Here is a 12138-nt window from a genome sequence, read left to right as displayed (position 1 = left end):
CACGAAATGAACCACTTTGTAACAAGAAATAGTCAAAAAATAATCCCTCAAAAAATCTACGAAAACCTTAAAAATTATTATGAGCAACAATATTTTCCGACACTCTATTTTTTATACCAAAGCAGTACACTAATGGTTTTTTATGCGGTTTTTAAACGCGGCTTTTTACGAGTATTTCGAAATTTACGCATTTTTGAGCGGATTTTGGAATTGGGTTGTTTAGCTATATCAGTTTTTTATACCATCTAAAAGAGCTGCATTTTGTAAGCAAAACGTGATTTTCAAAACTTTTCTATCGTTGTCATTCAATTTTTAAATCACGAATTAAAACTGCTCGAAATCTGCTCGAGGTCACTATAATGACAGTTCGCCCATATACCAATTGTCATTGTAGCGATTTAGAGAAATATGTATAATTCATTTGAAAATCGAAGAACATTGATATCAATTAGAAAAAAATTAACGTTTTGCTCAGAAAATTACACTCTCTCAGCTGATATATAAATATCAGCAATTCGTAAGTAGCTAAGCAACCTAATTAACGTGGTTTTTTACGCAGCTTTTTATTTACGCGTTTTTATTTGCCGCGGATTTTCCAGAAAAGTCCTTTCTCATAGTTTTGCATTTCCTAATAAACAGGAACCATAAAATGATGATAATTCACATAGTTTAACGGTAACCCAGACAGTTCAGACTATACCTCGAATAGGCCGTTAAGCATGTTGGTATGGTTAATAACTATACGAGTTTTCAAACCGTTTATTCCACCCCTTTGGCATCCCATGTTTCAAGGGCTAACATCTCAACATATGTAAAAACGAGATAGCATATCTTCGCTTCTTGTAATACATCTTTATCTTACTGCTGACATGAGTTCATTGTCATTCACTGTTACTCGATAAAGGGATGCCAAAGGCTGGGTTTATTCAAAGTATCCGATGAGTTTGCTTAAAGCAATTACACTGATTCACTTGAACTCCTGACCATTTTATATTGTTTTCGGCTCGATTCGTAGGTGAAAATAACACTGCTATTGATTCTTTCTCGAAAGTATTTAGCGGAGACGATTAAACACCTTTAGCAATTGAAGATTTTCACGCGGATTTCAGAGTACGCGTTTCTTAAGCGCTACGCCTCCATTTAATATCGGCTTGACTTTTTCTCAATAATCCTTGTTGAATTGATATAATAATACTTTCACTCTCCCGTGTTAAATTTTCAGGGCCGTGTTTGCAGTTTTGTTTTGTTTATGTTCTCGAAAAATGACATTTCTCACCAGTTCGGTCTCTGCCAAATGTAATATTTTTGTTAGAATCTCTGTAATCTGCTAATTTTTGTGCAGATTTTTCAGCTCAAAGCTCGACGCAGAATGGGTTTAGTTGAGGATGAAGTAAGTGAAGTGTCCCGCTTGTGTTGCAATGTTATTCCCTGCTCAAAGTTGGTCACTTGTCTAACTTCTCTGGTAAGTTCCTATACCGTATCGAATAATGCAGTAACCAAAACAGACTGTTTTCTCAATCCAGATTCGCGTGGACATCAACCAAACCGACTCTCGGCAGCTGACGGTTTGTCTTCGCTTTCCTAACGATTATCCTCATAATAAACTACTGCTGGAATTCAAAAGTCGATCAATGTCTTCGGTGTTTCTGGAGCGGTTCACTGTAGTTTGCGATGAAAAAGCTAGCCAGTTTGTTGGAAAACCTCAAGTGATGAACATTCTGAAGTTCATAGATTGCTATTTACGAGAGAACCCGCTCTGTATTGTAACTCAAGAAATCTTTAGTATTAAGAAATTGCTAGAAGGCACAAACGGTGATCTGAAACTGCGACAAAAAACTTCTAGCATATGTCTGACGGCGAAAGGAGGTCCGTTTTACTACAACGCCAAATTTTACATACCGGAGCGTTATCCGGTTGAACGTGTTCAGTGGGAGGAATGTGACTGCAATTTGCCCCAAGCTTTAGTTCGCTTTGTTAATGGTCAAGCGAAAGAAATCGCTCGTCAATGTGTCGAGGCACCGTTGAGGAAACTAAAGAACAATAAGGAAGAATTCAAGCCAAAACCAAGCTTGGAGCGAACCTTTCGCTTTATCATAGCTGCTATGAAAGGTTTTCCAGAGGAGCGTTGTCCAATTTGTGAACAATTGTCATTACCGCACACTGCCCAGGAAGTGATCGAAACCGATACCGAAGAAAAATTTCTAATTCGAATGTTCTGCGGCCACATTTACCACCAAGGCTGTCTCAAGCGTTTCATGAGCGAACCACCGTTTCCGAATGGAGGGAAAATATGTCCCGCCAAGCGTAAACATCCCCGCTCCGATCGTATCGGGGGTGGACGGCCGAAGCAGACAGCAACCGTTCCGGGTAAAGAGGAAGCAGAACTCTGCCAGCAGAGGGTTACCCACGATAAGTGGGGTTTGAACGATGTTAAATCGGCCGAGGCTAAATGGGCCCACCAGCAGGCTAGGGTACGGGAACTGGAGGAAGTGATTGATTTTCTGCAATAGCAAGGAGGAACGCGTACTGCTAGCCACTAGGACAAGATACATCTTTATGTGATTTAGAGAATAATATCCGGTGTTATCAATGTACTATTCGATGTATTCAATTGAAATAGAATTTCAATGTGACAAAATGATTGTTTATGTTTTATTTGTTTAAAATGAAGACCCTCCAATCTGAGAATGAATTTTTAAAGTAGGTGTCACAGCAAAATTCACATCATGATATAACAATGTACAATTAGGGTGATATTCATCCTGAAAAACGTAAATTTAATGTTTCTTTACTCAATACCCTTGGCGTGGGGTGGTAGGGGTGGCGGGTCGGTCCGCCCCAGGTGTAGGGGATCTAGGAGATGACACCCATGAGGAAAATTTTAATACGTGTCACCTTCATAAGGGTAATGTCCGTGAGATTAACTATCAATCAAACTCTCGAAAATTATATAAATTTGCTTTTAAGAGTATAATCTCAACCAATTTTTCAGAAGTGGGTAAATCTAGTTGCAGTTGGAAACGAACTAACTCACTGCTCAATCTCACAAATATTTGATAGCAAAATGATTTCTCTGGTTGGGATGACACCTAGAGGGAAAAGGGTGGCGCCCAAATTTTCCGCCCCGGGTGTCACCTGGTCACACTACGCCACTACTCAACACTGAACAATTTTCTTGCGTAACTTAATTCGAATTACTTTTTGATATTATAACGACAGTATAATTACTATAAAAGTAACCAAGTCGCAGCCGTAGGTTCAGTATAATAGTCTAACAAGAGATAGTTTGAAATTATGAACCATTTCTAAACTAGTTAGTATACCTGAAAAAAAGCATAAAAAACGAAAATTTTGCAAACGCGAGTGTAGAATACACTCCATTTGAATAGAACCATTTCTTAAACTTCAGTTCTTATGCAAATTGTCACCCAAAACGCACAAGACGTAATTTATGCAACCGTAGGCACCAATCGAAACAATCACGCCAATTCATATTTCAGTATTCCTCCCGCCGGCCGCCGGTGACAGACGTTGAGCATATGCCACCGAAACGTGCACCATTATATGGTAATCATTATGAACGGAGCGGTTCAAATCAACGTATACAGGGGAGCATCATTCGCTAGACCATCAACGATAATTGTGTATAGAAAACAACGTGTATCGGCAATGGATCAACTGGAACTTGCAGACGCCTGCCTTCTCTCTTCGTGGTCGTGCAATTTTTGCAATTGCTCAATTTGATGATAGTTGGAACTTCGAATCAGAGTAATAAATCAATGGCGAGTTAATTCCTGCGACGACGGCGACTGGAGCCGGAATAAATTATGGCCGATTAAAGTGCGCGTCTGGCAGCGTTTGAATCGGTTCTAATAGTCTTGAAATAAATTTTGTGCAACAAAAAAATCAGGTCTACCACAAAATTCTACCAATTTTTGCATTATATTCAATTTTTGTTTATTTCCTACAACTAGTCACGTTTCATCATTAATGTTTGTACATATTTAAAACATATTTTAGTGTTTGGTTTTGCGAATATTTTATTCCTAAATCTTTATAAAGTCTAGCATTATTTTACGACTTTTTCATGAGGAAAATTACCTGCTACAACTTATGGTGAATATTTAAAAACATTTATATTTGATTTTTTCAGATTTATCCCTTTGTGCCTTTATAAGTACATAAAAAACGCTTGTTTCTATAGTGGTGCATCCTACAGACGGTGTTATAAACGGGGTGCAAGGGTGCAAAGTAAACAAACTCAGGCTTTAGCATATAAAATAAAAAAAACGACCCTAAGTGTAGCCTTGGGCAACACGTGATGCGAAATCAACAGAAATTGATTTTTTTTATCAAATTTAACAATCCCTAACCGTCGACTAAAAATGCCACAGGACTCGGTTGAAGTTTCCTTCATTTTCACATTTCTAAATCCGTAGGGGAACAACGGGCAAGACGGTCACCCTAAGGAAATCATTAATTATTCTGCTCAAAACACAACATTGCAACCAACGATATTCATGATATTCGACATTGACTAGTGCTTTTCATAAAATAATGCAAACCTTTCCTTTTTAGAGTGATTTTATATTAGTTTTCACTAAAATAAAAACAGTCTCGAAAAACCACTATTTCACCACGTGTATATGAAACAGACCGACTGTGCTGGTAAGAATGCCCTATGAAAGACTATAGCAAATTTCTTTTCTATACGGGACGACGCGCTGCGCAAAAAAAGCACGTGTTTAAAGCTTACCGTCCGCTGCGCAGATGGAATCATTCACATCATTTACATGTAGCATATTTACAGGTTTTAACAACGTTTCTAATGATGATTTTTATTTCAAATGAGAGTTAATAACTTTAAGTCTCATCTCACGTGCTAAAAATGCTGAAAGAAACAATATTAAATGGTGATATCGTCGTTTTCTCAGACTGCCCATTTTGCGAACACAACGGCTGACCGTTTTGCCAAAGAGGCAAACAATTTTTTGGATCGATGTGATTTTTAAAAAAATCATATTTTCACTAAACTATCTTCACCCACAAGTTTCAAATATGCTTAAATATTCCAATGTCATTTAAAATTATATTTTTCTGAAGTTTTACCGCAGCAGTAGCTTAAATTCGGCACGGCAAAAACTACATTACATTGCTTTGCTGTTGAGGGTGAGCTTATTTTTATTATTTCTCAAATAACTAACTATTGTTTCAATCTACATAATATCTCGAAACTCACAGAATGCTGTTGGTATGTAACTGGCATAAATGATTTGTGTTAATTTCAATGGTTTATATAGAAATGAGCAACGGACCATCTTACCCGCCCTGTCCGTGTTGCCCGTTGTTCCCCTAATGTGAATTTGTGATAATTTTTTTTGATCTAATAAAAAGTACGTTTGTTGATTGATTCAACAAGGTTTAGAATGAGATTTTAACAGCTCATTCATTTATTCACGGAGCACTATATCGTGGTAACCAAGGTGTAACGTCGAAATTAAAAATTTCAAACGGTAGTACTTGTGTAACCACGTGATGGATTACAATAATCAATATGGGTCATTCCATACGAAGTGACCACGAAAAAGCACAAACTTGGACACGACCATCACAGATTTTGCTCAAAGTTGGGAGAGTTATTCATCTACTGTCACTTTGGAAAAATCCCAAATTTGGTGTCGATTGGAATACCCCCCGCTCTGTGGGACCCCCCTGTTTATTGCAAAGTCACGCATTTTTGTTCAAAATTTCTTTTTTCTTTTTCTTACAATTCATAGACGTCAGATGTCCGAAAAATACTGACAGATGATTTTTGGAGAAAATAAACCAAGGAATCCAGAAAAAATATAAGTTCTGACCGGAAGTGTTGCCAGATAAATTATTTTTGTTTTTGAAAACTAATTTACATTTTTTGGCAAATGCAGCCATTTTTATTTGAAATTTGATAATTTCATCGGGTTTCTAGGAAAATTTCACATAAGAAACAACTATCATCCCAAGGTAATATGAGCCAATCTCGAGATATAACATTTTTACGAAAAAAGTTGTAAACTTCGTAATTATTTTTTTTTCCTCGGTATGATAGTTGTTTCTTATGTGAAATTTTCCAAGGAACCCGATGAAATTATCAAATTTAAAATAAAAATGGCTGCATTTGCCGAAAAATGTAAACTTAATTTTCAAAAACAAAAATAATTTATCTGGAAACACTTCCGGTTAAAACTTATATTTTTTCTGGATTCCTTGGTTTATTTTCTTCAAAAACCATTTGTCAGTATTTTTCGGACATCTTACGTCTATGAATTGTAAGAAAAAGAAAAAAGAGATTTTTGACAAAAATTGCGCGATTTTGCAACAAAGAGGGGAGTCCTGGAGAGCGGGCGGTATTTCAATCGACACCAAAATTTGGATTTTTCCAAAGAGACAGTAGATGAATAATTCCCCCAACTTTGAACAAAATCTGTGATGGTCGTGTCCAAGTGGCATGTACACTTCGTATGGAATGACCCATATGTCGTTGGACTGACAAAATGATGGTCCGGATCCGAATTTAGGGGGAAATTTGAGTCTAGAGCTCTATAGAAACATTTTAGAGAAAAACTTTCTTCTACAAAGTTGTTACATATGATAAAGCGCTCATTGAAAAATTATCAAAAATTAGGGTGACCAACATTTTCGATGCAATCAAGTATCTTTCTTTTTTATCTTTGTAAAGAGAAAAAAAATTGTTCTACAATGTTATAGCTCCATTAATTTCAAGTAATTTTATAAAAAAAGTTTTTCTCTATCTATGAAAACAACCAATTTATATTGAAAAAACATATTTTACGCTCTAACTTTTTTATTTCAAGTTTCATCTCAAAACTGTCTTTGAACGACTTTTAGAGCTTTTTAAGAGAAACAATTTGCAATGCTGATATCGTAAATATCTCAATTTTACTCAAAGTTATTAATATTTTTCATCAAAAAATATGCGTTTTTCATTTGTATGTCATTCATTTTGGGGCAAACATAAAAAATATCTCTTGGTCTCATTTTGAAGGTCATACTTGAAATGGAGGAACTTTTAGAAATATGTTATTTTTTAAATTTGAGTAAATTCAATTTAAAAACAAGCCGAAAATTTCAATAATTTTATACATTATGCATATAAAAGAACCCAGATTTATTATTTGGTACTTTTTATTATAACTAGACGCAATTACCTTTAATTTGACCCAAAAAGATCGAAAATCGATCAACTGGTTCAAAAGTTATGAATTTTTTTAAATAACATACATCGAATATAGTCGTTTTTTGTGGTCACCCTATTTCGGAGCTGGTCCCCTTAACCCAACGAAATAATACGGGTTTGATTATTTTCTACATAGATGCATCCCTGCGATTTTGAGCACAATTGAAGCACTTTGCGTGACCAACTTAGGAATGGTATGACCATAAAAAACGACTGTGTTCGATGTATTAAATTAAAAAAAAAATCATAACTTTTGAACATACGAATGAAAAACGCATATTTTTTGATGAAAAATATTAATAACTTTGAGTAAAATTGAGATATTTACGATGTCAGCATTGCAAATTGTTTCTCTTAAAAAGCTCTAAAAGTCGTTCAAATATAGTTTTGAGATGAAACTTGAAATGAAAAAGTTAGAGCGTAAAATATGTTTTTTCAATATAAATCGGTTATTTTCAAAGATAGAGAAAAACTTTTTTTACAAAGTTACTTAAAATTAATGGAGCTATAACATTGTAGAACAAATTTTTTTTTTCTATCTACAAAGATAAAAAAGTTAGATACTTGATTGCATCGAAAATGTTGGTCACTCTAATTTTTGATAATTTTTCAATGAGCGCTTTATCATATGTAACAACTTTGTAGAAGAAAGTTTTTCTCTAAAATGTTGCTATAGAGCTCTAGATCCAAATTTTCCCCTAAATTTGGTTTCTGGACCATTGTGCAATGTTGGTCATGTCAGTTATCATTATTAATTCATTGTTCAGTGGTAAACATTGATGAAAAGTTTCAAGGTCGAATTTGCACAAACGATGCCGATCACGTGCAAACACGCCTGGCGCAAAAGTTGACAGCAACTGCCTGCTGTGATTTCCTCTATATCAATAACAAAGAAGGATCGCTCGTCTCAATAGGTCAACTGATATTGTCTCGAAGGTAAAACCTCTTGATGAAATTCGTTACAACCTCCTTTATCAGACAATTTAACAATCTGTTATAAGCATGTTAATAAAACTGATGAATTGAAGGTTTTAGAGTTAAATTAAAAAGTATCATGCCTGAAAGATTTCTGTGTATTGAGGCAATATAGTCTATCGTAATCCTAACGTCTATCTCATTTGACCTTTTTAGGCGTGGTGCATCGATAAGAACAAAATTAAGTAAATTGAGTGAATATTTTACTATTTTTTTTTCAAATTAACAGAACACATATCAAGCCCTTGCTTGTATTTTATCTGTCAGGAAACAACGCCTAATCAAAACACGATATACATTTTTCCAACGTTACCTAAATAACAGAAGTAGCGTCTCTTTGAGAGCAATAACTTGAGAACGAGTTAAAAACAGGTCATGAAATTTTGGCAGCATTCTAGATAAGGTTGGTACAATCTTGCAACCTCAGAAAGGTTTTTTTAATTGGTAACGAAACCCTCCCTTATTGAGAAGAACTTTTCTATGAGCCGTCCAAAATTAATTAGAAAAACTGCATGTCGCCTAATATACAAGCTCGTTGAAAAGTTACAGCATATTACAATAATACGAGCCAGCTTCGCCGTCTATTGAAAAATTTCCAAATTTACCTAATGTCATACCCAATTTCACGATAATGATTATAAACAACTACGGTTTAATAGATCGCCAAAAAAAATTCTTCCTTACTATTTATAATTCAGGACCACGTTTGCACGAGCCACGCGTATCGCTGAACCGGCCGGCCGTAAACAATCATTTAGTTGAAATTACAATAACATTAGCGCCGCTCTGCCGCCGCCACCAGCCAACTTACCGCTTCTGTCAGATAAAAACGTGAGTTTCTGTGTCTTCTTAGTGTTCTTTTTTGACAAGTAACGTTCTCTAAATATTTTGGCTCATGCTAAAAGACTAAACACTGCAACCGTCTCGTTAACGTTTCCAGGTTGCTGATCGGATGGCTACAATGTATGTTTAGGGTAAATGTCCAGAAGCGCTTCCAATATTGTTGATTTTTGTGCTGTAATTTCGGTGAGCTTTCTCACATAGATTTCTATACTGCTATAAATTTGGGAAATTTTTGTTTGAATCTTGGAAAAAACGGTTAGCAATCTCACAGTGCTTAAATGTATAGCTTTACTCTAGGGAAGAACAAGATTGAGAAATTTCGCACTAATTTGTATGCAACAAAAGCGATGTGGAACTTTTGCATTTTTTGGATTTCTATGGGAACACAAATGGTCGGCTACGCCTTAAAGGCTTTAAATTTGCAATAACGATTCCAGGTTGCTGATCGGATGACTACAATGTAGTTTAGGGTAAGTGTTCCGTGAGTGCTTCCAATATTGATGATTTTCGTGCTGTAATTTAAGTGAGCCATCCCACATAGTTTTCTCTATACTACTATGAATTTAAGAAAGTTTCGTTTGATTGTTGGAAAAACGGTTATAAATCTCACGGTGCTCAAATGTATAGTTTTACTCTAGCGAAGAACAAGATTGAGAAATTTCGCACTAATTTGTATGCAACAGAAGCGATGTGGAACTTTTGCATTTTTTGGATTTCTATGGGAACACAAATGGTCGGCTACGCCTTGAAGGCTTTATATTTGCATTTCAAAGTCTAAGCTATGCGAAGAAATCGTCAGTTTTAGACCATTATTTTGACTCGTTTCGGGAAGCAGTTAAGCGATAGTGAAACTCAGATATTATTCACTGTTTGCGGATCTGGCAACACGTCTGTGACGCTCCAGTGACTGTTTTTGAGCTCTGTATTTAAATTCGTTTTTAAGCTGTTTTACTGATTTGATCTATTTGAAGTTTGTTATTCTAATTCAAAGTATCATCAACCAGTGTGAAACTTGCATTAACTCAGTGATTTGAGACGTTATTATTGTGATTTAGCTGCAAGTTAAAGTGACTTCTCTTCCTTTTGTTAATTGATTCATACTCTGTGCGTGTCTTCTTGTAACGCGCCATCTGTGAGCACTCACTCCAATCAGCATCTAAGAGCTTTCCACCTCGACAACTTGTGCATTGCGCTATCGCCTTTGAGCATTTTTTTTTGTTGTGTCGACTGTTTTGCTCGATATGGATAAATGCTGCTATGAATGCTCCGAGCCAATCAAAAACCTAAATCTGATTAAATGCCATTTATGTGATCGTGTTGCCCATAAAAAATGCTTCGGGTGGATTCGCTCGAATCTCGACTTTGTCAACGGGCAAACAAACTTGTTGTGGTTCTGTGCTGATTGTCTGAAAGCTGTTGATTAGCTGAAAGGGCAAGCGGCACCTGATATTAACAATACTGTGATCTCATCTGTTTCTGATTTGATCAACTGTTGTATGAATGGCATTAAAGATGAGCTTGGTCAAACCAATGCTTTAATTAAGTCTGTCTCGGAAAAGATACATTCTGTGTCGACTACGTCCGTTCAATGCAGCAGCCGCTCAACTAAGCGCCCGAGAATAATTTCTCCAGATGAAACTCCAAAACTGCCCAAAAGCGCAAAAAAATTACTTAGTGGAACGCGATCGGCTGAGAATATAAACGAAATCGTTGAGACTGTGCCCAAGCCACCAGAAAAATTTTGGTTGTACCTCTCACGCATTGCCCCGCACGTCTCTGAAGAGGACGTTGCTGCACTTGTGCAGAAATGTATGCCTGGCGCTCAACCGTTCGTCAAGAAATTAATAAAGAAAGATGCTGATTTGAAATCGTTCGCTTTTGTTTCATTTAAAGTCGGCGTCGATTTACATATGAAAGATAATGCGCTTGATCCATCTACTTGGCCAAAAGGAATATATTATCGTGCCTTCGAGGATCAAAGGAATAGGTCTCAGGATTTTTAAATGCCCAACACGAGCAAAATCCCGCGAATCGATTTGTCAACACCTGCGTCCCGCCTGACTGGGTAAATTAATTGATCAACCGCCGTTGGAACATGGGGGCCACCGGGCCCCCAGTCCAGTTAAGTTAATGCCTTTTATGAATTTTCAAAAAAATCACCCTTCTTTCTTCTGCCATAGCTCGTCGTTTGGTGACACGGACAACAACGAACAGCTGATAAAAACCAGTCTGCCAGTTTCTGCACCGCTGTTAATCTGCTATCAAAATGTTCGCGGCCTACGCAGCAAAATCATTGATTTTAGCCTCGCAGTGTCAGATTCCCCGTTGATTCGCAAATCAACTCGTGCCAGTTGTTTGGTACAGATTATACCGTTTTTCGTTCTGATCGCTGCTCTAAAAATAGTAATAAAGCGTGTGATGGCGGAGTGATTATTGCAGTTCGTAGTTCAATACCGTCTTCGCTACTAAGCAATGCAATGGATGATTCACTTGAGCAGCTTTGGGTTACCATTGCTACCACGAATGCAAAGCTAGTGATTGGTGCTATCTATATACCGCCAAATCTACGCAATGAAATAGAAGTTATCGATCACCATCTTTCGTAAATTGAAATTGTTAATGAATCGCTCGGCCCCAATGATGATTTATTGTTATTTGGAGATTACAATCGCGCTGGTTTAGCTTGGTCATTGCACCCGAACGGTAGATATATGGTTGTTGATGCGCAACATTCAGCTGTTTATATTGGCAGTGCCCGTCTTTTAGATGGTGTCGCTTTGAATGGTCTTTACCAGATTAATTCGGTGTTCAATCCGAATGGAAGGCTCTTGGATTTAATTTTCGCTAATCAACATGCTTTGCCAGCTTGCTCTGTTACCACTGCACTCGATGTACTCAGTAATATTGACCCTCATCACCCTCCCGTGATGGTAAGATTTGATAGGCCAGTTAGTGCTATGTTTGTTGAGGAATTTGACTCGAATGCTTATGATTTTCGGCATAGTAATTTTGACGCTATTAATACAGCACTTATTGGTATTGACTGGACGTTGCTAACTACCTGTAATGACGTCGATGAAGCTGTT

The 12138-nt window shown here is 36.7% G+C and overlaps 1 protein-coding gene across 2 annotated transcripts; it reads left to right on the top strand.

Annotated features, from left to right (window-relative positions):
* The first annotated feature begins 1221 nt into the window (after nucleotides 1–1221).
* Nucleotides 1222–2641, top strand: LOC129722703 (uncharacterized). 2 transcript variants are annotated; one of them, XM_055676384.1, is made up of 3 exons: nucleotides 1222–1296; nucleotides 1343–1462; nucleotides 1524–2641. In XM_055676384.1, exons 2-3 carry the CDS (start codon nucleotides 1370–1372, stop codon nucleotides 2508–2510), a joined length of 1080 nt encoding a protein of 359 aa, XP_055532359.1. In that variant the 5' UTR covers nucleotides 1222–1296; nucleotides 1343–1369; the 3' UTR covers nucleotides 2511–2641. The 2 variants fall into 2 exon arrangements, with proteins under 2 accessions (XP_055532359.1, XP_055532358.1); XM_055676383.1 differs by having other exon boundaries at nucleotides 1261–1462.
* Nucleotides 2642–12138: the final 9497 nt, after the last annotated feature.

This window comes from Wyeomyia smithii, chromosome 2 (assembly GCF_029784165.1).
Source record: "Wyeomyia smithii strain HCP4-BCI-WySm-NY-G18 chromosome 2, ASM2978416v1, whole genome shotgun sequence".
Taxonomy (NCBI): Eukaryota; Metazoa; Arthropoda; class Insecta; order Diptera; family Culicidae; genus Wyeomyia; species Wyeomyia smithii.
This window is presented reverse-complemented; position numbering and strand designations above follow the sequence as displayed.

Excerpts from the sequence above, each read along its gene's own strand:
- LOC129722703 (XM_055676384.1), top strand. The coding sequence starts at position 1,370 with ATGGGTTTAGTTGAGGATGAAGTAAGTGAAGTGTCCCGCTTGTGTTGC. Across the intron at positions 1,463-1,523 it reads TCACTTGTCTAACTTCTCTG|ATTCGCGTGGACATCAACCA; the intron begins GTAAGTTCCTAT and ends TTCTCAATCCAG.